Raw genomic sequence first — 25837 nt, forward strand, 5'->3', positions numbered from 1 at the left:
CACTTTCTTATCTGGAGAGTAAATAAAACATATAATATTATCTGGACCCCAAACAATTACAGAAAACATTGAGTCTTACGTATGATAAGGAGATAAATACACAAGTAATTGAATATGAATGAAACAATGATTTTATTGAAAGAATAAGGTCAGGGGAATACATTGTTTCATTCAAACCTGAAAACAAAGTCCAAGTTACATCACTATCATAATCATCAAATCATACAGAAACACTTGCCTTCCCTTTCAGGTGCCACACAAGCAGTCCTCAAGTACATTGAAGTTTCACTCTTTCTGTTCTGACAATCAGCCAAATGTTAGCTTGTTATCTGTTTGTGCTCTATGGTTAACTCCTATGTATAGCCAACTGCTATGGTAACATGGCATGACAATTATCATACATTAGGATTTAGGGTGACAGAATAAACAGATCTGGGACCAGGCCAGAGCATTTATACACCCTGCACCACCAGCTTGAAAAGCAGACCCCTCTACCAGCATTAACCTAGGAGGGTTAGGGGGGAACCAGTTCAGCTGCTTCTCTGTCAGTCAATGTTCACCTGTCTGTCCTGTGTGTGTGTGTGTCTCATACTCTTCGTCCTCATCTTCACCAGGTTGCTCCTCATCAAAATCATCTTCCTCCAAAAAGTCCATGACCTCATGGTCCTCCTCATCCTGCATTCCTTCCTCAGCGACGACCATACATGGAAGGGAATTGTGTAGCTACAAGTTATCAACCTGTTTGCAAGGTGGCAAAGTTACATTTTATAATCCTAAGGTTTTCACTCTAACATTTGAGGAAACATGTAACATCATTTCATATCTGATTGTCCATATCTAATAATATGATCATGTGTATGCTTGTAGCAAAGTCAAACCAACTAGACCTCTAGCCTGAGCTTTCACAAGTCATCTTTGAAGTCTCGTAGATTGATGCATTGCACTCTGTGTTGATAAAGCCCTCCTGCATAAACCTCCGCTGTACCTTACTTCATTGTTACCATATAGACGCACAAGATACCAGACCTGGTGTCAGGGTTGGCTATCTCTGGCGATTTTTTGCACCATGTGTGGCATGATCTCCAAATCACTTTAAAATTGCAGGAATTGGTGACTCCAGGGCATTTCAAAGGACTGTTAGGGGACCTTTTTTATGATTGTGTTATGCTTATCATAATAACGTGTATTTGGATGTGTACATTGTATTTTAATGTGTATTATTGTGCCAAACAGGGCTCATCTAGAAAAGAGACCTTGGTCTCAGAATTGTCTGGCTGTCAAAATAAAGGTTAAATAAAATAAAAAATCACAAGGGTTATACATCCATTCTTTCATTCAACAGCCAGAAGGCTTACTATTTTATAGGAATGATATCACAGATAACCATAAGCCTAATGAGATATATAGCTAGCTAATAATAATAAACCCGCTCTTCTCACTGGCAGGCAAGTAGCTATTAATCCAATCACAAGCCAGTTCATTTTAGTTCTAATACCTAATGACGAATAGACTTCAAATGATAAATTGAAGCATTTTATTATGTACAGTCATTAAAAAAACAGCATAAAAAAGACAGGACACAGCAAAACCAAGTAGGCTACCTTGGTCGCAGCTTGAACAACAGTCAACAGGCTAGTTAGCTAGCTACCATTAGTTAGCTCACAGACTTTGGTTGCTAGCAATCTAGCTAACCTTATCTGAGGAGACACTATAGTGGCCTGGAAATATGATGTCATGGCTAAAGTAAGCAAGTAATTAGTAGGTAACAACTTTGCCATCATTATCATGTATTCAAATTTACTTTAGAGAGATGGCAATTGCAATAGCTAGACAAGTTTGTAAAAAAAATAGCTAGCAATGTTTATGTTTGCAAGCTAGCTAAACTCCAGTCCTGTCAGTCAATTTTAGCCAGCTAGCTAAAGTTATTGTCACGCCTGCACCTGCTCTCACTCTCTGGCACTCGAGGGCGCCAGGTGGCCCATCATTACGCACACCTGTCACCATCATTAAGCGCATCTGCGCAATATTAGTATCACCTGGACTCCATTACTTTGTTGATTGCCCCTCTATATCTGTCTGCTCCTGAGTTCTCTGTTCTCTGTGTCAGCATTGATGTCATTATGTTTTCCCTTGTCCAGACGCTGTCCTTGTGTCACATGACGCTGGAGAGATGAAGCATTTAATAAAGACGGACATGGAACGAGACAGAAACAGCGTCAGCAAACTAATACTAAAGAAACATAGCTGGGGAACTGACAAATATAGGGGAGGAAATGAACAGGTGATAAGCGAGTCCAAGTGAGTCCAATAACGCTGATGTGTGTGACGAGGGAAGGCAGGTGTGCGTGATGGATGGCAGGAGTGAGTGATGCAGGGTAACCTGGCGCCTTCAAGCGCCAGGGGGAGGGAAGAGCAGGAGCAGACGTGACGCCTTGTTTGTTTCTTGTATATTATTCATTAAATGTTCACACCCTGTACTTGCTTCTCGTCTCCTAGCGTCGGTCCTTACAGTTATACTCCATCTAAAGTCAATCTGGCGACATCACAATGATGACAAAAGGTTATCCTAGTAACGATTTGCCTCATTTAGAAATGTAATTGTTTTTACAAGTCACTATAATGCACTTTAGACTACATTTTCATCAGCACATTGCTCAGAGAATGCCATGAGTAGTGGAATGTTCATTTGGGCATCATTCCTCAAGAAAACTTTCAAAACAATATTGTGATGCCCGAATGAAAACCATGAATAGCATGTCCTTTACTTAGAATTTTAAAAAATACATTTCCTGTAGACATTTATTTAATGAATGGTTGCTGCTGCTGTCGCTTTCAAGATCCATACAGCACAACCTTGATGGAGCTGTTGGGAAATCCACTTGTGCACTTGGCCTGATTTTCAGTGCAGTCCGATGTGAAGTGTGCTGTGCAAATGCAGAGGTTCTGACTGATCTTCTCTGGAGGTTCGGACTGAACTTCCCTGACACTTCATTATGAAAATGAAATCAAAGACAAATTTAGATTATGTGATTGTTTGGATGGAAGACAGATTTTGCAGTATAGCTGTCTTAGCACTATCTTGCTTTTGGGGCACCAACACCAGAACGAGGAGGATGTATGCAAATAAACAATGAACGTTCATTGGTATTTTATAATCAGATCGCCTTGAGATATTATGGGGTGGGACAAAAACTCCATCCCACCTGAACAGGCTGGGAATCCCATTATTTTTCAAACAGCTCTTACACAAAAAGAGCATCATCATAATTTTCACAATTTCAGAGTAATATTTCAACCTCATCATGTGGAAATATATTTTTGTTTTACTGGAAAATTACGCTTTTTAGCTGTGCTGGACCGTTAACATTTGGAATACATAGGATAGCGGATTTATAGTACTACCGCAAGCGAATGCATTGCATGCAACAGATTTGTGTGCAGTTTATTTAAACGGGTTAAATCATTACTGCCTTTTCACTAACATGGCACATAAAGCACAACATATATATTGACATAGAGAGGGCATGAACTTCTCCCTCCAACAGTATTATCTATGTTTTTTTTAAATGTCTCCCGGTTCCCTTATTAAGAGATCAGCCTTGTTAGCAGCATGTCAGCTTGAATATATGAGCCAACTGATCGATACAGCCCTCCCAGTCCCCGAGAGCAATGGCCTCAGCCTGATTCTGACACGTCAAGGCCGGAGAATTCTCTATAGGGATTGATGGATGACTGAGATTGGACTGTGGAGTGAGAGCATCTCCCTGTTTCATAGCACCACAATAAGAATAAGTGGAAAATAGCCAGAGAAAGAAACAGTGAGAGGGAGAGAGAGAGAGAGTGTTATAAACAAGATGGTGAAAGAAAGTAAGAATAAGAATAGGAGAAAATGACATGTATAGAGAAATGGATAGAAAATGGCACCGATAGAGGGTAGCTGTGCTTCTAGCCCCTAGGCAACTTTGCAGCATTTCGTTTTTTTACGTGTTATTTCAAACATTAGGCCAGAATTTTTTGTGTTATTATATATAGCCGGGAATAACTTTTTTTTTGGTTATCAGAGTGATGGTAACTCACCAGCAATACGACCAGGAATACAACTTTTCCGAATCAGATCCTTTGTTTGTTCTCTGTGTCAGCATTGATGTCGTTATGTTTTCCCTTGTCCAGACGCTGTCCTTGTGTCACATGACGATGGAGAGGCGAAGCATAAACACGGACATGGAACGAGACAGAAACAGCGTCAGCAAACTAATACTAAAGACAAAAACAATACAATGCAGCAGCGTGAAACAGAGCTGGGGAACTGACAAATATAGGGGAGGAAATGAACAGGTGATAAGTGAGTCCAGGTGAGTCCAATAACGCTGATGCAGGTGACGAGGCAAGGCAGGTGTGCATGATGGATGGCAGGAGTGATGCAGGGCAACCTGGCGCCCTCAAGCGCCACGGGGAGGGAAGAGCGGGAGAAGACGTGAGAGTACCCCCCTCTTGGGGCGACACCCGGCATCCCACCTGGGTGAACCAGCCGAGACATGGGTGCTGGGCAAGTCGGGTTGGAGCGTGGAAGCCCGATGAACCGGCAGGAGCGTGAGAGCCTGGCGAGCCGGCTGAGACATGGGAGCTTGACAATCCGGCTGAGGCAAGACGCCTGTCGATCTCGCTGCAGAGAAATGGTGCCCAATGATCCGGTGGATCAGATCCTTTGTTCGTAACACTCAAGGCAATTGAACTGATTCAAGAGGCTGATCCAAAACATCACCCGCATAGAAGAGGCACTTGGAGTAGACTTCTAGTCTGACCCAGGAGATGTGCACACCACCCATCGCTTCCAAGTATATTACTCACTAATGTTCAGTCTCTGGATAATAAAATTGACGAGCTCAGGGTGAGGATTTCCTTCCAGAGAGAAATCAAGGATTGTAACATACTCTGTTTCACGGAAACATGGCTCTCTCTGGATATAATGTCTGAGTCCGTACAGCCAGCTGGATTCTCAGTTCATCGTGCAGACAGGAATAAATATCTCTCAGAGAAGAAGGGCAAGGGTGTTTTTTTCATGATTATCTACTCTTGGTGTGATTGTGAACTCAAGTAATTTTGTTCACCCGACCGAGAATACCTCACAATCAAATTCCCTTCGGTTCTAGTCACAGTCGTGTATATTCCCCCTTAAGCCGATACCACAACGTCCCTCAAAGAACTTCACTGGACTTTATGCAAACTGGCGGTATTTATTGTAGCTGGGGATTTTAACATAGCAAATTTGAGGAAAATGCTACCCAAGTTCGATAAAAACACTGACTGTAGTACTCGCGCTGCTAAAACACTCAACCAATGTTACTCCAACTTTCGGGATGCCTACAAGGCCCTCCCCCTCTGCAAATCTGACCACAAATCCATTTTGCTCCTCCCTTCCTATAGGCAGAAACTCAAACAGGAAGTCCCTGTGCTAAGGACTATTCAACGCTGTTCTGAAATCCGGATTCACGCAAGATTGTTTTGTTCACGCGGACCGGGATATGTTCCGGGTAGCTTCCGATAATAACATCAGCGAATACACTGATACGGTGACTGCATTTATCAGGGAGTGTATAGGAGATGTTGTACCCCCTGTGATTATTAAAAGCTACCCTAACCAGAAACCGTGGATAGATGGCAGCATTCTCTCAAAACTGAAAGTGCGAACCACCGCATTTATCCATGGCAAGGTGACTGGGAATATGGTTAGAATACAAACAATGTATTTATTCCCTCCGTAAGGCATTCAAACAGGAGAAACGGTACAGAGACAAAGTGGAGTCGTTATTCAACGGCTCAGACACGAGACGTATGTGGCAGGGTCTACAGATAATCACAGAACACAAAAGGAAAACCAGTTGCGGACAGCGACATCCTGCTTCCAGACAAGCTAAACTCCTTCTTCGCCCGCTTTGAAGATAACACAGAGCCACCGACGCGGCCCGGTACCAAGGACTGTGGGCGCGTTAACCCACGCAAGGCTGCCCGGCCCAGACGGCGTCCCTAGCCGCATCCTCAGAGCATACGCAGACCAGCTGGCTGGAGTGTTTACGGACATATTCCATCTCTCCCTATCCCAGTTTGCTGTTCCCACATGCTTCAAGATGGCCACCATTGTTCCCATACCCAGGAAAGCAAAGGTAACTGAACTAATTGACTATTACCCCATAGCACTCACTTCTGTCATCATAAAGTGCTTTGAGAGACTAGTCAAGGATCATATAACCTCCACCTTACCTGCCACCCTAGACCCATTTAGATTTGCTTACCACCCCAATAGATCCACACACGATGCAATTGCTATAGCAATGCACACTGCCCTGTCCCATCTGGACAAGAGGAATACCTATGTAAGAATGCTGTTCATTGACTACAGCTCAGCATTCAACACGATAGTACCCTCCAAGCTCATCCTTAAGCTTGAGGCCCTGGGTCTCAACCCTGCCATGTGCAACTGGGTCCTGGACTTCCTGTTGGGCCACCCTCAGGTGGTGAATGTAGGAAATGACACCTCCACTTTGCTGACCCTCAACATTGGGGCCCCACAACGGTGTGTGCTCAGCCCCCTCCTGTACTCCCTGTTCACCCATGACTGCGTGGCCATGCACACCTCCAACTCAATCATCAAGTTTGCAGGCGACACAGTAGTGATCTTGATGAACAACAATGATGAGACAGCCTACAGGGAGGAGGTGAGGGATCTGGGAGTGTGGTGCCAGGAAATTAACCTTTCACTCAATGTCAACAACACAGGAGCTGATCGTGGACTTCAGGAAACAGCAGAGGGAGAACCCCCCTACCCACAACGATGGGACAAGAGTGGAGAAGGTGGAAAGCTTCAAGTTCCTCAATGTACACATCACTGACAAACTGAAATGGTCCACTCACACAGACAGTGTGGTGAAGGCACAGCAGCACCTCTTCAATCTCAGGAGGCTGAAGAAATTTGGCTTGGTACCTAAAATACAAACTTCTACAGATGCACAATTGAGATGATCCTGTCGGGCTGTATCACTGCCTGGTATGGCAACTGAAACACCCTCAACCGCAGGGCTCTCCAGAGGGTGGTGCGGTCTGCACAACGCATCACCGGGGGAAAACTACCTGCCCTCCAGGACACCTACAGTATCCGATGTTACAGAAAGGACAAAAAGATCATCATGGACAACAACCACCCGAGCCACTGCTTGTTCATCCCTCTATCATCCAGAAGGCGAGGTCAGTACAGGTGCATCAAAGCTAGGACCGAGAGAGTGAAAAACAGCTTTATCTCAAGTCCATCAGACTGTTAAACAGCCATCATTAGCACATTAGAGGCTGTTGCCTATAGACAGACTTGAAATCACTGGCCACTTTAATAATAGAACACTAGTCACTTTAATAAAGTTGACATATTGTAGCAGGATCAAGTGTGTAGTGTATCAACGTCACCATGTTCAATAACTAAATAGGCACTAGTAGCACAAATGCTAAGGGGAAGTTAATTAGGGATTTTTGTACACAGGGAAAGAAGCGGGACTTTACCAATCACCGCACAATCCACAAGCCATTCTCTTTTTCTGTTCCTTTTTCCAGGGGTAATCCTCACACTCGGGTTCTCAGCCAATCCGGTCCGGTACACAAGGGGGTTAGTCCGACAGTCCAGGTCACAACATGTGATCTCACAGACAGTATGCTCTCTTCTCCCGATCTTCATATCACACTTGGTTCTCTCATACTCTGCCCTGTTGTGCAGGCTGCTTCCTTCCCCCTTTCATCCCCAAACCCTCCCTGGCTTAATGAGTTACAGTCTTGCTTCGTCGGGGCAGGAAGTCCATATAAGGCCTGGGGGTGGAGCCAACGGACTGCCAGGTATCTCCCCTCAATCACCACTCCCCTCACCTCTCCCTGCCGGGTGCCACAATATTTTTCATTACTCATCTCATATGTTTACACTGTATTCTATTCTACTGTATCTTAGTCTATGCCGCAATGATATTGGTCGTCCATATATTTATAGATTCTTAATTCCATTCCTTTACTTAGAATTGTGAGTATTGTGTGTATTGTTGTGAAATTGTTAAATTTGACTTGTTAGATATTACTGCACTGTTGGAGCTAGAAACACAAGAATTTTGCTACACCCACAATTACATCTGCTAAACACGTGCATGTTACCCTCTACAATTTGATTTGATTTGAAAGGGTGAGACAGTTTAAATGAGAGAGCGGGAGAGAAAGGTGAAGAGAGCGGATGGAGGAGTGAGAGAGAGACACACATGTTCCATTCTGTCAGTATCTTTATCAACAGCGCACGGCAGCGTTTGCCTGATAAGTCTTGACTCCCTCAATTCAGCCCAATCTATTACGGGAGTTAAATGTTCATTAAGTTTAATAGAAGCCTAGCGGAGGTCTAATACCCTCTGATAAATATCTGCAAACCTGGCTACCTTCTCCAATTGCTGCGATGACAGAGATGTATGACAGTAATAAGGTCAAACAGGACAACCGTAACCCATCTCAAACTTTCTATTTGTTTGTTGAGAGCTTTGTCCACTTATTAAGTGCTTGAATTTTCCAACAAGCAATATGTGTACTTGTTGCAACAAGCAATATGTGAAGTCGAAGCATGTGTATTGAATAGGTTTAGAGATGCTCTCTCTCTCTGGCTCGTAAGCTTACTACTCAGATATGATGTAGTGATTCACAAACCCAGTGTGATCCAGTGTGATAGATTCCTCACTGGGACTGTTTCCATGAGGAACTAATGCATTTTATGCCAGTAATCTGTCCATAAATCACCAGGCCAACATAATTAAGACACAGATAGAGGAAGGGAGGGGAGCACACACCTCTCCTCTAACAAACACAATACTATCTCTGCACAGTGATATTAATGCCTGGAACACACAACCATTACTCTTAATGTACCCAAAGCATTTATAATACATAACCTATACACCCACACAGAGGGAGGGAGGGTAGAGAACGGGACGAAGGAGAGAGGTAGGGAGGGAAAGAGAGAGTGAGAGAGAGAGAGAGAGAGAGAGAGAGAGAGAGAGAGAGAGAGAGAGAGAGAGAGAGAAAGAAAGAGAAAGAGAAAGAGAAAGAGATATGTATAAATGACATGGAGGCAATTCGGGGAAAACGGTTCAATTTCACACTATAAAGGCTATTTCACACTCTTGCATCAGAGCTCGGCCCCTAAGTTACCTAGTAGCCCGGAACCCCAGAGGAAATACTTACTGACGCTCCAGCCATTTGTTACAAGAGAGGACGGTCTCTCCCTTGCTCCACTCATCTATTAGAGGAGGAGAAGATCTAGGATCTGTCTGAAAGCGGAATGAACCGAACTACAGAAGCCTATAAACCGCACTCTCCATTTAACTCTCTGAGACTGAGAAACTCAAAGAGAAACTCAGCAGAGCCATTACACTCCCTTACCCCTTGTACTTTCTTTACTAGTAGTTGAAGTGAAGTGGTGCGATGCTGATCAGTATGGAGAACCAGCACCTCTAAAAAAATGTTTTTAATACCTTACTTTCTTTTATTATATTATTTTAATTCAGTTTGTATCTTTTACACAGAATGCAGTATATTTGGAAAGTATTCAGAACCCTTAACCTTTTCCACATTTTGTTACGTTACAACCTTATTCTAAATTGGATTAAATTAAACAAATTTGCTCATCAATCTAAACACAATACCCCCGAAAATAGTTTTTTTTAAACATTTTTGAAAAAGTATTAAATATAAAACACAGAAACACCTTATTCACATAAGTACTCAAACCCTTTGCTATAAGACTTGAAATTGAGCTCAGGTACATCCTGTTTCCATTGATCTTCCTTGACATGTTTCTACAAGTTGATTGGAGTCCACTTGTGGTAAATTCAATTGATTGGACTTTATTTGGAAAGGCACACACCTGTCTATATAAGATCCCATAGTTGAACGTACATGTCAGAGCAAAAATCAAGCCATGAGGTCAAAGAAATTGTCCGTAGAACTCTGAGACATGATTGTGTCGAGGCACAGATCTGGGGAAGGGTAACAAAACATTTCTGTAGCATTGAAGGTCCCCAAGAACACAGTGGACTCCATCATTATTAAATGGAAGAAGTTTGGAACCACCAAGTCTCTTCCTAGAGCTGTCCGCCCTGCCAAACTGAGCAATCTGGGGAGAAGGGCCTTGGTCAGGGAGGTGACCATGAACCCAATGATCACTCTGACAGAGCTCCAGAGTTCCTCTGTGGAGATGGGAGAACCTTCCAGTAGGACAAGCATCTCTGCAGCACATTATGGTAGCGTGGCCAGATGGAATCCACTCCTCAGTAAAAGGCACATGACAGCTGGCTTGGAGTTTCCGGATCGAACATCTCTGGAGAGACCAGAAAATAGCTGCGCAGCGACCTGACAGAGCTTGAGAGGATCAGCAGAGAAAAATGGGAGAAACTCCCCAAATACAGTGTCAAGCTTGTAGCATCATACCCAAGAAGACTTGAGGCTGTAATCGCTGCCAAAGGTATATCAAATTTGCAAAACATTGTGTGTAGATTGATGAAAAAACAACAATTGAATACATTTTAGAATAAGGCTGTAATTTAACAAAATATGGAAAAAGTCAAGGGGTCTGAACACTTTCCAAATGCACTGTATATAAGCATAAAAATGCACAAAATAAACCCTTCTATCAGATCAAATAGAAAAGACCTCAAACCTTTCCTTTTTTAGCATTCACCAGAGCACTTATTCTTGACGCAATATTGGTCAAATGTTTTACACTGTTTACATCTCCTCCTCCTAACAACCAAACAGCACAATAGCTCAGCATGCTTGGACAGATAATATTCATTGACCAGCACTGTATGACAACAAAACAGAGAAATAAATTCTGAATTCAACTTTAAGTTCAATACTCTTTTGTGTCTGACGAAAAACAAATGCATTATTCTGACATCATGTCAAAACAGACAGAATAAGACGTTATCCTCGGATTCACTGCATTGTTTATTCCTCCGGTTTTTACATCAGTCCTCCTAATAATGGATTGTATCTCTGTGTGTCATGGTGTCAGCACACGGACAGCTGGTGGCGGTGTGTCACATGCATGGGCTCAGTCAGGCATGCTACAGCATGACTTAATATTGCACGGATGCACACACACTAGCACGCACGCACGCACGCACGCACGCACACACACACATACACACACACACACACACACACACACACACACACACACAATGATACAGGTCTTTAAGGGGAACAGGAATAGGCCTATAATGCATGGCACTATAGACACAGGCTGAAAGCAACTATTAAGGCTCATCAGTAGACAGGAGCAGAGTGTGTTAGATATTATCTCTGGGCAGGTCGACACGATTAAAGGTCTTTGTTTGACATTTGATTAATTGAACTGATGAAAGGTTTCTATGTGAAATAGAGACATTAAAGTAGACATTCCCAGGTCTGAACTAACCTGACAGCAGAGCCACAGGCTGAAAGGGAAAGAGAGAGAGAAAATAAATAAGAGATATTTAGTTTACTTATTGATGAGGAGAGTAGACTGTGGAGAGGAGCTGATATACAGTACAATGTTTGAAGGAGAGTCAGGGTTGTATTGATGAAAGATCGCTGGGTAAATTCAATCACTTTTTTGACAGCATCCCTTTTGATTTCTGCAAATCTTTCCATACATGTTTGTGGTCAGAAGTGAAAAAACGAGTAAACTCCATTATTATTATTTTTTTACATTTGCATATGTTGTAGCTTAGACCCTACTTTACATCATCTGAGGTTTTTGTGTTGTACCTGCCATTGGTTGAGACACAACATGCTCTTGAATACAGGGTGGTAATGATGGACTGTCATTTCTCTTTGCTTATTTGAGCTGTTCTTGCCATAATATGGACTTGTTTTTTTACCAAATAGGGCTATCTTCCTTATATCATCCCTACGTTGTCACAACACAACTGATTAACTCAAATGCATTAAGAAGGAAAGAAATTCCACAAATGGACTTTTAAGAAGGCACACCTGTGAATTGAAATGCATTCCAGGCAACTACCTCATGAAGCTGGTTGAGAGAATGCGAAGAGTGTGCAAAGCTGTCATCAAGGCAAAGGATGGCTACTTTGAAGAATCTAAAATATATTTGGATGTTTAACACATTTTTGTTAACTGCAGGTTTCCATATATGTTATTTCATAGATTGGATGTCTTCGCTATGATTCTACAATGTAGAAAATAGTAAAAAATAAAGAAAAACCCTTGAATGAGTAGGTGAGTCCAAACTTTTGACTAGTACTGCACGTGTTCGTGACAGTCTCACCTTCATATTAGTGTGTAGCCCAAACTTCTCGGAAGCTGCAGACATAAGTTGGCAGATCGGCGGTACCGACTCCAAACGATTACCAAGACGCTTGTGGGGGTCGTAGAACAAAGTGGAAAACACCTCAAAACAGGGGAAGATGTCGTGTTTGTGAGAGTTTCATCTTTGTAATAGTTTGTAGGCCAAACCGTTCGGATGCTACAGACGATCTTCGGGATGCCTCATGGTCTGACAGACACTCTGGCTCTGTCACCTTTCACCGCAGATGCACAAGTGTGACATAGGCAGATGCGGTGGAGAGGCATCCAATGCAAAAATATATATACAGTATATCTAGCTTAAACTGACAGATGTTTATGGGATTCATTATGCTAATTAGGTTTCAGGCTAACCCCCTAGAGTCTATTGGTGCACTGAAGTTGCTTACCAGGACGCCATTGAATATTCCTGAGTGGCTTAGTTACAGTTTTGACTTAAAACGTCTTGAAAATCTATGGCAAGACTTGAAAATGATTGCCTAGCAATGATCAACAACCAACTTGACAGAACTTTAAGAATTTCTAAATTAATAATGTGCAAATATTGCACAATAAAGGTGTGCAAAGCTCTTACAGACTTACCCAGGAAGACTCATAGCTGTAATCATTACAAAGGTGATTCTAACATGTATTGATTCAGGGGGTTGAATACTGATGGAAATGAGATATTTCTGTATTTAATTTTCAATAGATTTACAAACATTTCTAAAAACATGTTTTCACTTTGTCATTATGGAGTATTGTGTGTACATGGGTGAGAAAACAAATGCGTTTAATCCATTTTGGAATGAGACTGTAACACAACAAAATGTGGAATAACTTACTCTTTTGAATACTTTCTGAAGGCACTGTACATGTTTTCATTAACAGGTTATGGTCAATAAATTCAAAGGCTACACTGAAATCTAACAGTAGAGCTCTCACAATCTTCTTCTTGTTAATTTCTTTCAACCAATCACCAGTCATTTGTGTCAGTGCAGTACTGCCCTTCTGTATAAAGTATGTTTTTAATTTGTTTACAGAAAAAATAGCATTGTATTTGGTCAAACAAACAGCTTGCTAAGAGCTGGCAACAAGCTGATAGGTCGGCTGCTAGAATCAGTAAAGGCCTCTTTGCAGTTCCTGGGTAGCGGACGGACTTTGGCTTCCCTCCAGGCCTGAGAACAAACACGTTCCTCTAGGCTCAGATTAAAGATATGACAGATAGGAGTGGCCATAGAGTCAGCTACCAACCTCAGTGGCTTTCCATCTAAGTTTTCAATGCCATAACTCCCATTTCTTAAATGAATACATTTGTCTGTACTTGGTTAGCTTCTGTAGCTAGCTACAGTCCAGCAGAACAACTTCTAAAACTTTCACTTTTACCAACCAGCAGCCTCCTAATGTCTGTACATACCTGTATTATGTCAACTTGTATAATGTCAACCTGTATTATGTCAACCTGTATTATGTCAACTTGTATTATGTCAACCTGTATTATGTAAACTTGTATTATGTCAACCAGTATTATGTCAACTTGCATTATGTCAACCTGTATTATGTCAACTTGTATTATGTCAACCAGTATTATGTCAACCTGTATTATGTCAACCTGTATTATGTCAACCTGTATTATGTCAACCAGTATTATGTCAACTGTATTATGTCAACCTGTATTATGTCAACCTGTATTATGTCAACCTGTATTATGTCAACTTGTATTATGTCAACCTGTATTATGTCAACCTGTATTATGTCAACCTGTATTATGTCAACTTGTATTATGTCTACAATATGTGCTGTGTCTATTTGGTGCGGTTCTCTCTCTCTCTCTCTCTCTCTCTCTCTCTCTCTCTCTCTCTCTCTCTCTCTCTCTCCTTCCCCATTTTCTCCTTTCCGCTCACATTTCCTCTTTCTCAATCAGTACCTGGTCTATAAATAGTGTTGCATACCTCTAAATCCTCTCCTCCACATCTCTGGAGGTGTTCCCTAAGGGCCCATGTCTCAATGGCAATATGCCCAACTATATGCTGCCCCCTGGGGACAGAGGGGGCCTAGCTCCCCTGTAGCATCCCCCATCCTCTATTCTGCAGCAAAGCTAATGCCATGTAGCCAGGGAAAGGGAGAAACACCCATAACAGAAGCTCAGTCTTTATCTGCTATAAAAGATGATTACCACTGCTAAAACAGTATCAGATAGAAGGGCCATATAGAGTTGCATCTGAGATAATATTTGAGTGTTTGTTTGCTTACTCACAGTGAGAGGTGAAAATATGTGTGGTTCTGGTATCCAGGTGCCTGTCATCAGCATCCTTGATGCAGCAGTCAGGTCAATAGCAGGTGAAATATTACAAGAAGACCAAAGACAAGTTTGGTCTACAAAATATAATAACATGCAGAATGATATTCACAGTTTACACAGCTTCCGGGAACTGTTTGAATTCACAGACTTTAGCAATTTTTTTAATGCAGGGCTGTGAGGTAGGCTTTAGGGCTGGGGTTGTTCATTCTGTTTACAGCTTCACGCCTCCAGGGAATTGTTCTCTCACTCATGACAGAGAGGAGGAGGAGATGAAATGTTAGGGATGAAAACGACAGTTTGGGCGAATCAGAGGGGTAAAAAGTCTCCCCACAGACTCTCTCTCTGTTTTGCGGCTGTTCTAAGCTAGTGTTCCTATTTCTGAGGAGACAATGCTCGAAGGACAAACATTTATACTAGGAGAGAGGGAGAGGAGGAAGAGGAGGAAGAGTTGGGGGATGACAAGATACGGAAATGGAGAGATGGGGTGAGGAGTGAGAGATAATGGGGAGGGAAAAGTAGAGGAGATGATGGGGGGTGGACAGGTAGAGGAGTGAGAGGTGGGGTAGATGGATACATTGTGGAGATGGGGTGGTGAAGTAGAGTAAGTGTCAGTTGAAAGGCAGTGGTGTGATGTGGAGTTATTCTCATAATTGGAGACTACAGTACAATCATAACTCTTTACAAAACAAGAGGACAAAAAAACAGTTCACATTGCTAACCGTAGCTCTGTGTTTGAAGTGGATGGTAGAATTCCTGTCTCTCATGTTGTGGGGAAGCTTTCATCCTATCTGGTTGGAGCTCTGCTGATGATAAGTGGAGAGAGAAACTTGTTAGATAGGAGGGGGGTGTTGATGAAGTCATTACGGAGATGTTGGTAATGCTTTACAATAAGGTTCCATTTGTAAAGTGTTTATAAAAGGGTTATAATTACGTTATTAACGTGTAAATGCATTATAAACCCTGAAAAAACTGTTATATTGCATTGGTCAACATTTTTGACCAATGCAATATCTAACAATATCTAACAAGTTTCTCTCTCCACTTATCATCAGCAGAGCTCCAACCATAAATGTTAAATGCTTGCCAAATAGTGAGCCAATACTTACCTCCAGTTATTAACCATTTATACATGCACTTACAAGGGCTTATAAAATGAATCCTTATGTATCATCAATAAACATTATTTTCAATTGGTGCACAGTTGAACAAAAGTTATTTTCTCACTTTTGGGTGTGAAGCATTGGTGCTCTGTCCCAGAAACAGAAAAGGTTGTTTTTTGTGGTCTTGACCCACCTTTGAAACCTTGATGCCCTGGCCGAATTTACATCTAGGACATTATTCAATCATATCATTCCTAACATATTACTTACTACCCCTTACCAGAATATCAACACACTTACCACTTCTCTGTGATAATCCATGTATGGTGAACGTTCTGGTGTGAAATGGTAACCATAATACCTTTGGTTGGTGCAACAGTGGAGGCAGTATCCTCTCACAACGTTGAATGTTTTGGTCTTCATAACCACCAATTATTGACTGAACATGTTTAACAGAAGTGTTGAATCTTCTCTCATTTACGCAGTGATGAGTATCAAACTACTGCCTATATGTATATCTAAGCTCTGAGTGAACTCTCAAATCATCTGTAAATGATTTGCCAACATGTATAACTGTTAAAAGTATACCTTATTTTAAAGTGACAGACCTATGCGCATTTATAATTATGTTATCAAAGTGTATAACTACTCAAATTATATCTTATTTTCAAGTGGGAATCCACTGACTATTAACAGATGAGTTACCCACATTCATAAGTGCTGAAAAATCCCTTTAGATAAAGTAGAAACCTTCTGATCATTTATTGATGAGTAACCAGCATGTATAAATTCTGAAAAGATAGTGGAAACCTACTGTCTATTTATTAATGAGGTACAAAATGTATAACAACGTATCATCTACTCATAAACATGCAATACATAGTAAGACCAACATTTAATTTAATAATAGGGTACATTGGGAGAAAATGTCAATATCAGTGACTCAGATCTGTAGCCTATCATTGCTAGTAGCCTAGCTGTATCAGATTAACATGGGTTGTATTTTTCTCCCCTTTTTAATAGGCAAAATAGAAATTGATAACATATTAAAGGTCATGAACAGTCAAATCACGTTTTTAATGAAATTGGATGATATTTGGATGAAACCAGATCAAAGTACGATGATCAAAGTATGAATAATTACTGTTGCTTCTACATTGATAAAGGTTTATCATAAAGTTACTGGTCCCCTTCCCCTTATCAAACACTTGGATTCAGGAGATGTCATTATTAAGGGGATAGGGTGACATCTCCCTAACTCTGATTTTTATACATAGTAACATGACACTCTCTTACCTCATTTAAATAAGTACCGCCTTGTAACCAACATCAGGCAAGATTTCAAAACTTTTAAAACCATGATTGGAGAGGGACTCAATGAATACAACAAAGAGCTTCTGTTTGTCAGAGTAAGTTCATGTTTAGGTTGTTATTCAGCACTGTCAACACCTTGTTCAACACTTTTTAAGCCATAAATTGCGTTTTCTCCCTAATTCCAATTACACTACAACCAGCATTGCAGCTGCAATGAATGAGTATAGCAACATGTTTCAATAAGCTTGCTGTGTTATTATTAGGTGCTTGTATCTTTTTTAATATCGAGGAATATTTCACTTTCTCTGGTCATAGACTTAACAACATGAATTGATGCAGGAGGCAGAAATAATGCAGTGCAACTTGAGTTTCGCCATCAGCTGGAAGACTGTGTCCCCCTTTAAATCAAATCAAATTGTATTTGTCACATGCGCCAAATACAACAGGTGTAGACCTTGTAGTGAAATGTTTACTTACAAGCCCTTAACCAACAATGCAGTTTTAAGAAAATACATTAAAAAGAGATGAGAATAATTTAAGAGCAGCAGTAAATAACAATAGAGGGTCTATATACAGAGGGTATCGGTACAGAGTCAATGTGCGGGGGCACCGGTGTGCGGGGGCACCAGTTTCTCAGCGGATTTGAGGGAGAGCGGAGGGATGGTGAGTCGGGAGAGAGGCAACCTCACTGCTGCCCCCTCCATCCCCTCAGACTGTCCATGAGATGCAGGCCATCAGTCCAGTAAAAAAATATACAGTGGGGCAAAAAAGTATTTATTCACCCCCCAATTGTGCAAGTTCCCCCACTTAAAAAGATGAGAGAGGCCTGTAATTTTCATCATAGGTACACTTCAACTATGACAGACAAAATGAGAAAAGAAATCCAGAAAATCACATTGTAGGATTTTTTATGAATTTATTTGCAAATTATGGTGGAAAATAAAAATACAGTATATATCGAAATATGGTCCGCTATGGCCACTTCTTTGAATGCTGGAATCTCAATTATTAAATTAAATTGAATGTCCTCCCGTGGTATGATCGTCGGTGCCAGGCACGCCAGATCCAGAAACTCAGAATCGTCCTCCTGGGCTTTTCAAGCACATCAGTGTCTAGGTTTCCCGAGGATGGTGCTACAAACCAAAAACATCCAGTCAGCGGCAGTCCTGTGGGTGAAAACAGCTTGTTGATGAGACAGATCTAAGGAGAATGACAAGAATCTTGCAAGCTAAGAAGCGGGCCACAAAAAGACAAATAACAGCGCAGCACAACAGTGGTGTGCAGGACGGCATCTTGGAACACACAATTTGTCGATCCTTGTTACAGACGGGCTATACGACCACACCGGGTTCCAGTCCTATCAGCTAAAAACAAGAAGAAACGGTTTCAGTGGGCACACGATCACCAACAATGGACAATTGAGGAGTGGAAAAATATTACCTGGTCCGACAATTCCTGGCTCCTGTTGCGTCATGCTGATGGCAGAGTCAGGATTTGGCATAAGCAACCTGAGTCCATGGACCCATCCTGCCTGGTGGCGACGTTTCACGTTGGTGGTGGTGATGTACCGCCGTTCAATCTGCAGAAACTGCGTGATGCCAGTGCATGGACAAATATCCCTGTGGAATGTTTCCAACTTCATGCCCAGAGAATCCATGCCCCGAAGAATTCAGGTCCAACCCGGTACTATATAGGTGTACCTAATAAACTGGACTGTGAGTGTATATCTTTGTAATCAGTGATTTTTAAGGCGGCAACACCAATGACATAAAACTGAGGGACACACATTATATCAGTAAAAAAAGGGATTTTAATTTCCTCCTTTGTTTTTATTGATCTATACAATATATTAAATACTTCTGCTCACTGTCTAGCATTCAAAATAATAGATAGATATCTCAAAGTCCCCAAAACATATCATGCCCAGAGAATCCACCTCAACACATGACCAGTGGGACATGCCAATTTATTAGCCCCCAGTACTTTCTACAATGCATACAAATAGATGTTTTACAGTATAAAGGACTTACATATATTTTTTTATTAAAACCTCTAGTGACTCCCCATCCCGCATGGGGCGTAATCATCGCCTGACACAAATTAGCATAACGCAACGGACATAAATATCCATAGAAAACATTCCTATTCATGAAAATCACAAATGAAATATATTGAGACACAGCTTAGCCTTTTGTTAATCACCCTGTCATCTCAGATTTTTTAAATATGCTTTACAGCCAAAGCTAGACAAGCATTTGTGTAAGTTTATTGATAGCCTAGCATAGCATTTTGTCCAGCTAGCAGCAGGTAACTTGGTCACGGAAATCAGGAAAGCAATCAAATAAAATCGTTTACCTTTGATGAGCTTCGGATGTTTTCACTCACGAGACTCCCAGTTAGATAGTAAATGTTCCTTTTTTCCAAAAATACTATTTTTGTAGGCGAAATAGCTCCATTTGTTCTTCACATTTGGCTGAGAAATCACCCGGAAATTGCAGTCACGAAAACTGCGAAAAATATTCCAAATTAGCTCCATAATATCGACAGAAACATGGCAAACGTTGTTTATAATCAATCCTCAAGGTGTTTTTCAAATATCTATTCGATAATATATCCATCGGGACAATTCGTTTTTCAGTAGGACCAATTGGAGTAATGGCTACCTCTGTATTTTACGCGAGAATCTCTCTGGGAGCATAAGGTGACCACTTGCGCATTGTAGCCGCCTACGGGTATTATTAAAAATAAATGTGTAAATCTACGTCACAATGCTGTAGACACATTCGGGAATACGGAGAAAGAGTAATCTGGTTGATAGCCCATTCACTGCTCAATAGGGACCCATTGGAACGCAACGCTTTCAAAATATGAGGCACTTCCGGATTGGATTTGTCTCAGGCAACATCAGTTCTGTTATACTCACAGACAATATTTTTACAGTTTTGGAAACTTTAGAGTGTTTTCTATCCTAAGCTGTCAATTGTATGCATATTCTAGCATCTTGTCCTGACAAAATATCCCGTTTACTACGGGAACGTTTTTTTTCTCCAAAAATGAAAATACTGCCCCGTAGTCACAAAAGGTTTTAAATAACAAATTTAATTAAACATTCACTATGGTGCCAAAGTAAAGGGAAAGCATTTATCACCACAATTCATAAATGACACTGTTTATTGGTGGTTATACAAACAATAAAATAGCCCATAAGGTGATGGTTGAGAAATTGTGTATTTCTGAGAGGAAAAGTTGACTTTCAAAAGTAAAAAAAAATATCATGTTCTGTTGGAAACCTGACCCTATGAGGGAAATTTGATTTTGAACACTCGCTCTCTCAGGTTATTTTTCCTTCATGTTTATTTTCCCTGATTGATTTTAAACGTGTTGTTGTGCTGGTGACTGCGTTGCAGACATTAAACCTAACTTCCTCTCCTTCTGCCCAGCCCATAATTCACCAGTTTTTCCTGAGACGCACGCCTCGGCACAGCCTGCCGTGACCAGCGCTGTTAGAGAGGGAGAGAGAGAACGAGAGAGGGAGAGAGAGGGAGAAAATGGAGAGACAGACGTGTGCCATAGTTCTGTGACCGGGGCTGTTTCAGGCAGTGGCCGGTCGGCATTCGCCTGCTGATTTGATACATGCTCCTTTCCTGCACACACACACACACACACACACACACACACACACACACACACACACACACACACACACACTCATTATGTGTTGGGGCGAGGGAAAGTAATGGTGGAAAGAATTTGACCACTGTCCTGGGAAATATGTTTCATGTTCCTAACAAGCCAAAAGAACTTCAAAAGCTTCATAGACAGCTTTTTCTTCAAGCACTGGCACTTAAGTAGAAGACTTACAGAGAGAGAGTAAATAAAGAGAGAGAGAGAGAGAGAGAGAGAGAGAGAGAGAGAGATGAGGGTTTATTTTTTGTGGGTTTCTGTTATGAACAGAGAGCAGTGAAAGATGAACAAACAACATTTCAAGCTGAGAGCCCAGAAGCACTCTGGCCCCTCAAGCAAAACATTTAACTCTCTCATTGCCGGCACTACTGGAGTGGGTGTACTTGGAAAACAGCAATATCATAATTCATAATACACTGTTATACTACTACTATCTATCTCTGCCAGTCTGTCAGTTTCAACTATGACGACTTTGTGCAGTCATTTAGGTTTATTGTGGGTTCTTGAATGGCTCAGGAGACAGAGTTGTGAAGCTTATACTCTGAGAAATTAAGGACACGTGCTTCTGCTGGTGTTGCTGGTCTGATTGTGTGGGAATGACGCTTTGCTCTGGCTGTAGTTAGTTGTTTCTGTCCTCCTCAAAGTTGTCTACTGCTGTAAGGGGTTTGGAGTGCCAGGTGGATCAGAAGGAAGTCATGTCTGTGAGTTGGCTGGGTTGTGATTATAGATTTTCAAAGAGTGATAGTTGAGTATCTTGTTCTGAGGCTGAGGCCATCCCAATGACTGGCTTGCTTTCTGGAGATGGTGCTCCCCAGATATGTGAAGTGGTCGACATTCTTGGGCTCAGATCTACTGAGGTGGATGCTGGGGCCACTGGGTTGGACAGGGGTGATAGTTGACTGAGGACTATGCTCCTGTGGCCCCGTGTACTATAACCATATTGAAACTGCACCACAACTGCTACTGTCACAATTAGTGCAAGCGGTAACCTATCCACTCTTATTTACTCTCTCCATGGCAGTGATAGGTTAACAGTCTGCAGACCTGGCATTGAGTTAGGCTATGCTCTGGGGCATGTCTGGGTGTCTGCACCAGTCAAGGGCTAGCTAATTCATATTACTATCTGGTCTCTATCTAATCACTCTGTGAATACCTCTCTCTTTCTCTCTATCTCTCGTTCTCTCTCCCCCATCACTTTCTCTCATATATCAGAGAAACATATGTGAACAACAACATGCTAATTACTGTCTAACTGCCCACTTCTTCCACACTATCTACAGTATATCACAATGAAGAGATATCTACAGCGCTGATGGTTGTGTATAAGTCCTATTCCAGATAGGCGGAGCAAATCAAATCAATTACTTACCATCCTCAAAAACAGGGGAATTTTTTATTTGAGAGGAAATTAAATGAATACCTCTTATGTCTTCAAAGGCTTTGGCGTGATATGATGTATCAAAGTCTGCCAGAGAAACTGTTTTTTTGTCCTGTATTCACAGCGGCATAGCGGTATTCCCCCAGTGCCTGGCAGAATGACTAAATCCAGTCACATTGAGCTGATATTTTCATTATGTCACTTGAGCTAACACTTAAAGGCGCGTAATAGTGACATCAATTTGTGACCTTGGATTGAGAAAGGGGTTGAACGCATCATCAGCGCAAAATGGTGGGAGAGAGGCACCCTGGGGGAGGGAGAGGGGGAGAAATATGACAGAGGGAGATGGGTGGCAGTGCCATCTGTTTCAGTGTTCTGACCCACTGCCCTCCTCAGCACTAGCACTCCCAAATTAGGACCTCCACCATGCCAGCTATTTACAATACGAGAGAGAGCAGGAGAAAGTGAGAGAGAGAGAGAGAGAGAGAGAGAGAGAGAGAGAGAGAGAGAGAGAGAGAGAGAGAGAGAGAAAGAGAGAGAGAGAGAGAGAGAGAGAGAAAGAGAGAGAGAGAGAAGGGTGTGAACAGTCCTGAAAAGCTCATTTTAATGTGTGGAACGTCAGCTGGTGTGACTGTGAACCCTGGGGCAGACATCAATTCCTCTTGATAAGTTTGTGAGAAGTGAAGGAAGCTGGTAAACAAACAAACACACACACACAGAAAGAAAGAGAGAGGGAAAGAGATGGAGAGGAAGCTATAGAGAGAGCACGAGAGATAGAGAGAGAGAGAAAGAGGGAGAGAGAGAGAGAGAGAGCAAGAGAGATAGAGAGAGATGGAGAGAAAGCAAGAGAGAGAGAGTGATAAAGGGAGGGTGATAGAGGGAGGTAGAGAGTGGTGTAGCTATGCAGACCTCCCTGAGTATGAGGTGGAGGTTTGGGCTCCCAGGGCTCGGAGGGTAAACTGGGTCAAGGCAACATAACTGCGGTGATGCTCTGCTCCAGGATGCTGTGACAATGACCCCGGCCTCAGGCATTTCACCTCATCTGTCACACAGATGTGTGTATCCCTGTATGGTGACAGCCTTTCCCTCAATGTCAGTAAGTCCAAGGAGCTGATCTTGGACTACAGGAAACAGGGGGAGAGCACGTTTTCATCCACATCAACGCGGCTGTAGTGGAGCGGGTCCACACATGGTCCACACACACCTGCACAGTTGTGAAGAGGGCACGACAGCACCTCTTCCTCTTCTGGGGCCGAGCTCCCTGCCACTTGGACCTCTATATCAGACGGTGTCAGAGGAAGGCCTGAAAAATTACCAAATACTCCAGCCACCCTAGCCATAGACTGTACACTCTGCGACAGTCCTGTAGACAGTACCAGAGAATCGGCAATTGGACTAACAGGCTCCGAGACAGCTTCCACCCTCAAGCCATAAGACTACTAAATATTTAATCAAGTGGTTACCCTGTCTATTCTGAATTGACTCTATCTTGCACTGACTCTATGCACACTCACAAGACTATATATACACTCACTCACTCACATACACTACACTGGCTCTCTCTCACACACACATACACATGAACACAAACACTACATACTGTACAAACACACAAACACACAAACACACACGCACACGCACACACACACTTTCACAGTCATCATATACTGCTACTTCTTTATTTTACTCTTATTATTATCTATCCTGATTCCTAGTCACTTTACCCTGCCTTTACATACTGTATCTTCCTCAAACACCTTGCACCCCTGCACAGTGATACGGTACAGGTATTGGTACTCCCTGTATACAGCTTCATTTTTGTGTACTTTACTCCTCTTGTGTTAGAGCGATTAGAGCGTTGGAACAGTAACAGAAAGGTTCTTGTTTCCATTTCCATTTCACAACACAGGTGACACATTTTGTAAGTGTAAAACTAAAATGCAAATGTGAAAAGGACAAATATAAACATTTGACCTTTTTGCTATTTTTTAAAACATTTTTAACTCTGTTTCATTAGGAAAGACTCGTAACTAAGCATTTCGCAGTAAAGTCTACACCTGTTGTATTCGACGCATGTCACAAATAACATTTGATTTGATTTTGTGTTACAGCCCAGTACAGTTTGAGCTGCGCAACATGAAGCAGTGTGACACAGAGATACAAAACCTTCCCAAACAAACTCACCTACACCACCACATTTCTTAGGGTCACCTTGGAGCCTGCTTTAACAACCCTTAGCATTATGTGGCTGTCAATAAACGTGGGAAGAGCCCAGGGGATGGCTGGCTGTCTGGGACCGCATGTTGTCTCCATGCTGGATGGAGGGCTGAGGTTGGGGTTGGAATGGAGAAGTGTGAGTTTTGGATGGGAGTGTTTGTGTGCTAATCAACTTTATTGATCACCCAGTGTGAAACTTCAGCACTAAGGTGATTAGCAAGCCTAATAGAGTCAGACCCAGCAGCCACACAAATGCTAGCACAGACACACAGTTGCCAGTGTTCTGGTAATATTGTGCTGCTGTCCATGCACTCTGTTCATTATAGTGTGTGTGACTGTGAGTACCACACACATTTCATTGACGTTTATCCTCACAGATGTTCTTTCTGTTTTGCAGTGAATCTACTAGACACCTCCTCGATATCAGGCGACTGGGGCTGGCTAACATACCCATCACATGGGGTAAGATTTATTTTGTGCGTGTGCGTGTGCACATGTGCGTGTGTGTGCATGTTTGCACGTATGGTTGTGTGTGTGTAATCCATCTGAAGACTGAGGCAGAGATACAGTGGAGTGGCAAAGTGCATTAACTAGAACTTGTTGTTGAAAGTTAAGGCCCTGTTGTTCTCCTATCAGCTTCCTTTCTCACTATCCCATGTCAGTATGACACGTTGTATGATCTAGAAAAGAGGAGAGGGAAGACGTAGAGGGAGAGAGAAGGACAAGAACAAGGGGAAAGAAGGGGAGACAAGTGTAAAGCGTTTTGAGATGCAGTGACAAGTGTGAAGAAATGCATTTATATTGTTATTGTTAAGAGCCAGAGGGGAGAGAGAGAGGAGAGAGGAAGGTAGAGGACGAGGACGAGGACGAGAACGAGGGGGGAACGGTGTGGAGGTAGAGGAAAGAAGAGACCAATAGAACTGGGGGAGGAAAAAGAGGCGAGAAGTAGAGGGAGAGAAGGTGTAGATGGAGGAGAGGAAAGAATAGACCAATAGAACTGGAGGGAGGAAAAAGAGGCGATAAGTACAGGGAGGAGAAGTGGTAGATGGAGGAGAGGAAAGAGAGTAAAGCGATGACAGGGGAGGACAGAGCTACCCCCTGTTTCCTCGTCTGTAAATGTGCATATTCTAACAGCAGGGGATGATGCATGGGGTATTGAATTAGCCACTCTCAGAGTGATCAGAGCATAGAGCTGTCACTGTCCTAACACACACACACACACACACACACACACACACACACACACACACACACACACACACACACACACATCCAAGTGTGTTAGAACTGTCACTTTATTTTCCATGCTCCTGTCAGAGATGTCATCATGGTGATTTACCCAACATGCCTCCCTCCCCTGCTGGGACACAATTACCCAATCAACCAATCAACTCATTGTCTGGTGATGTGATTGTTAAGACACAGACATGAATGAATAGACTCCTCCGGGTGCAGAGTTTGGCAAACACTTTGAGATGTCAGTTTGAAGTT

General features: G+C 42.2%; 1 protein-coding gene across 1 annotated transcript in view; it reads left to right on the top strand.

Annotated features, from left to right (window-relative positions):
* Nucleotides 1-6623: 6623 nt before the first annotated feature.
* Nucleotides 6624-25837, top strand: part of LOC115139347 (ephrin type-A receptor 8-like) — a 112629-nt gene continuing 93415 nt past the window's right edge. The window contains exons 1-6 of the mRNA XM_065021756.1: nucleotides 6624-6713; nucleotides 6775-6975; nucleotides 7083-7239; nucleotides 7597-7636; nucleotides 7757-7872; nucleotides 24744-24808. Coding sequence (XP_064877828.1) covers nucleotides 6624-6713; nucleotides 6775-6975; nucleotides 7083-7239; nucleotides 7597-7636; nucleotides 7757-7872; nucleotides 24744-24808 — 669 coding nt within the window. The remainder of the gene's footprint in view (nucleotides 6714-6774; nucleotides 6976-7082; nucleotides 7240-7596; nucleotides 7637-7756; nucleotides 7873-24743; nucleotides 24809-25837) is intronic.

This window comes from Oncorhynchus nerka, linkage group LG2 (genome assembly GCF_034236695.1).
Source record: "Oncorhynchus nerka isolate Pitt River linkage group LG2, Oner_Uvic_2.0, whole genome shotgun sequence".
Lineage (NCBI taxonomy): Eukaryota > Metazoa > Chordata > Actinopteri > Salmoniformes > Salmonidae > Oncorhynchus > Oncorhynchus nerka.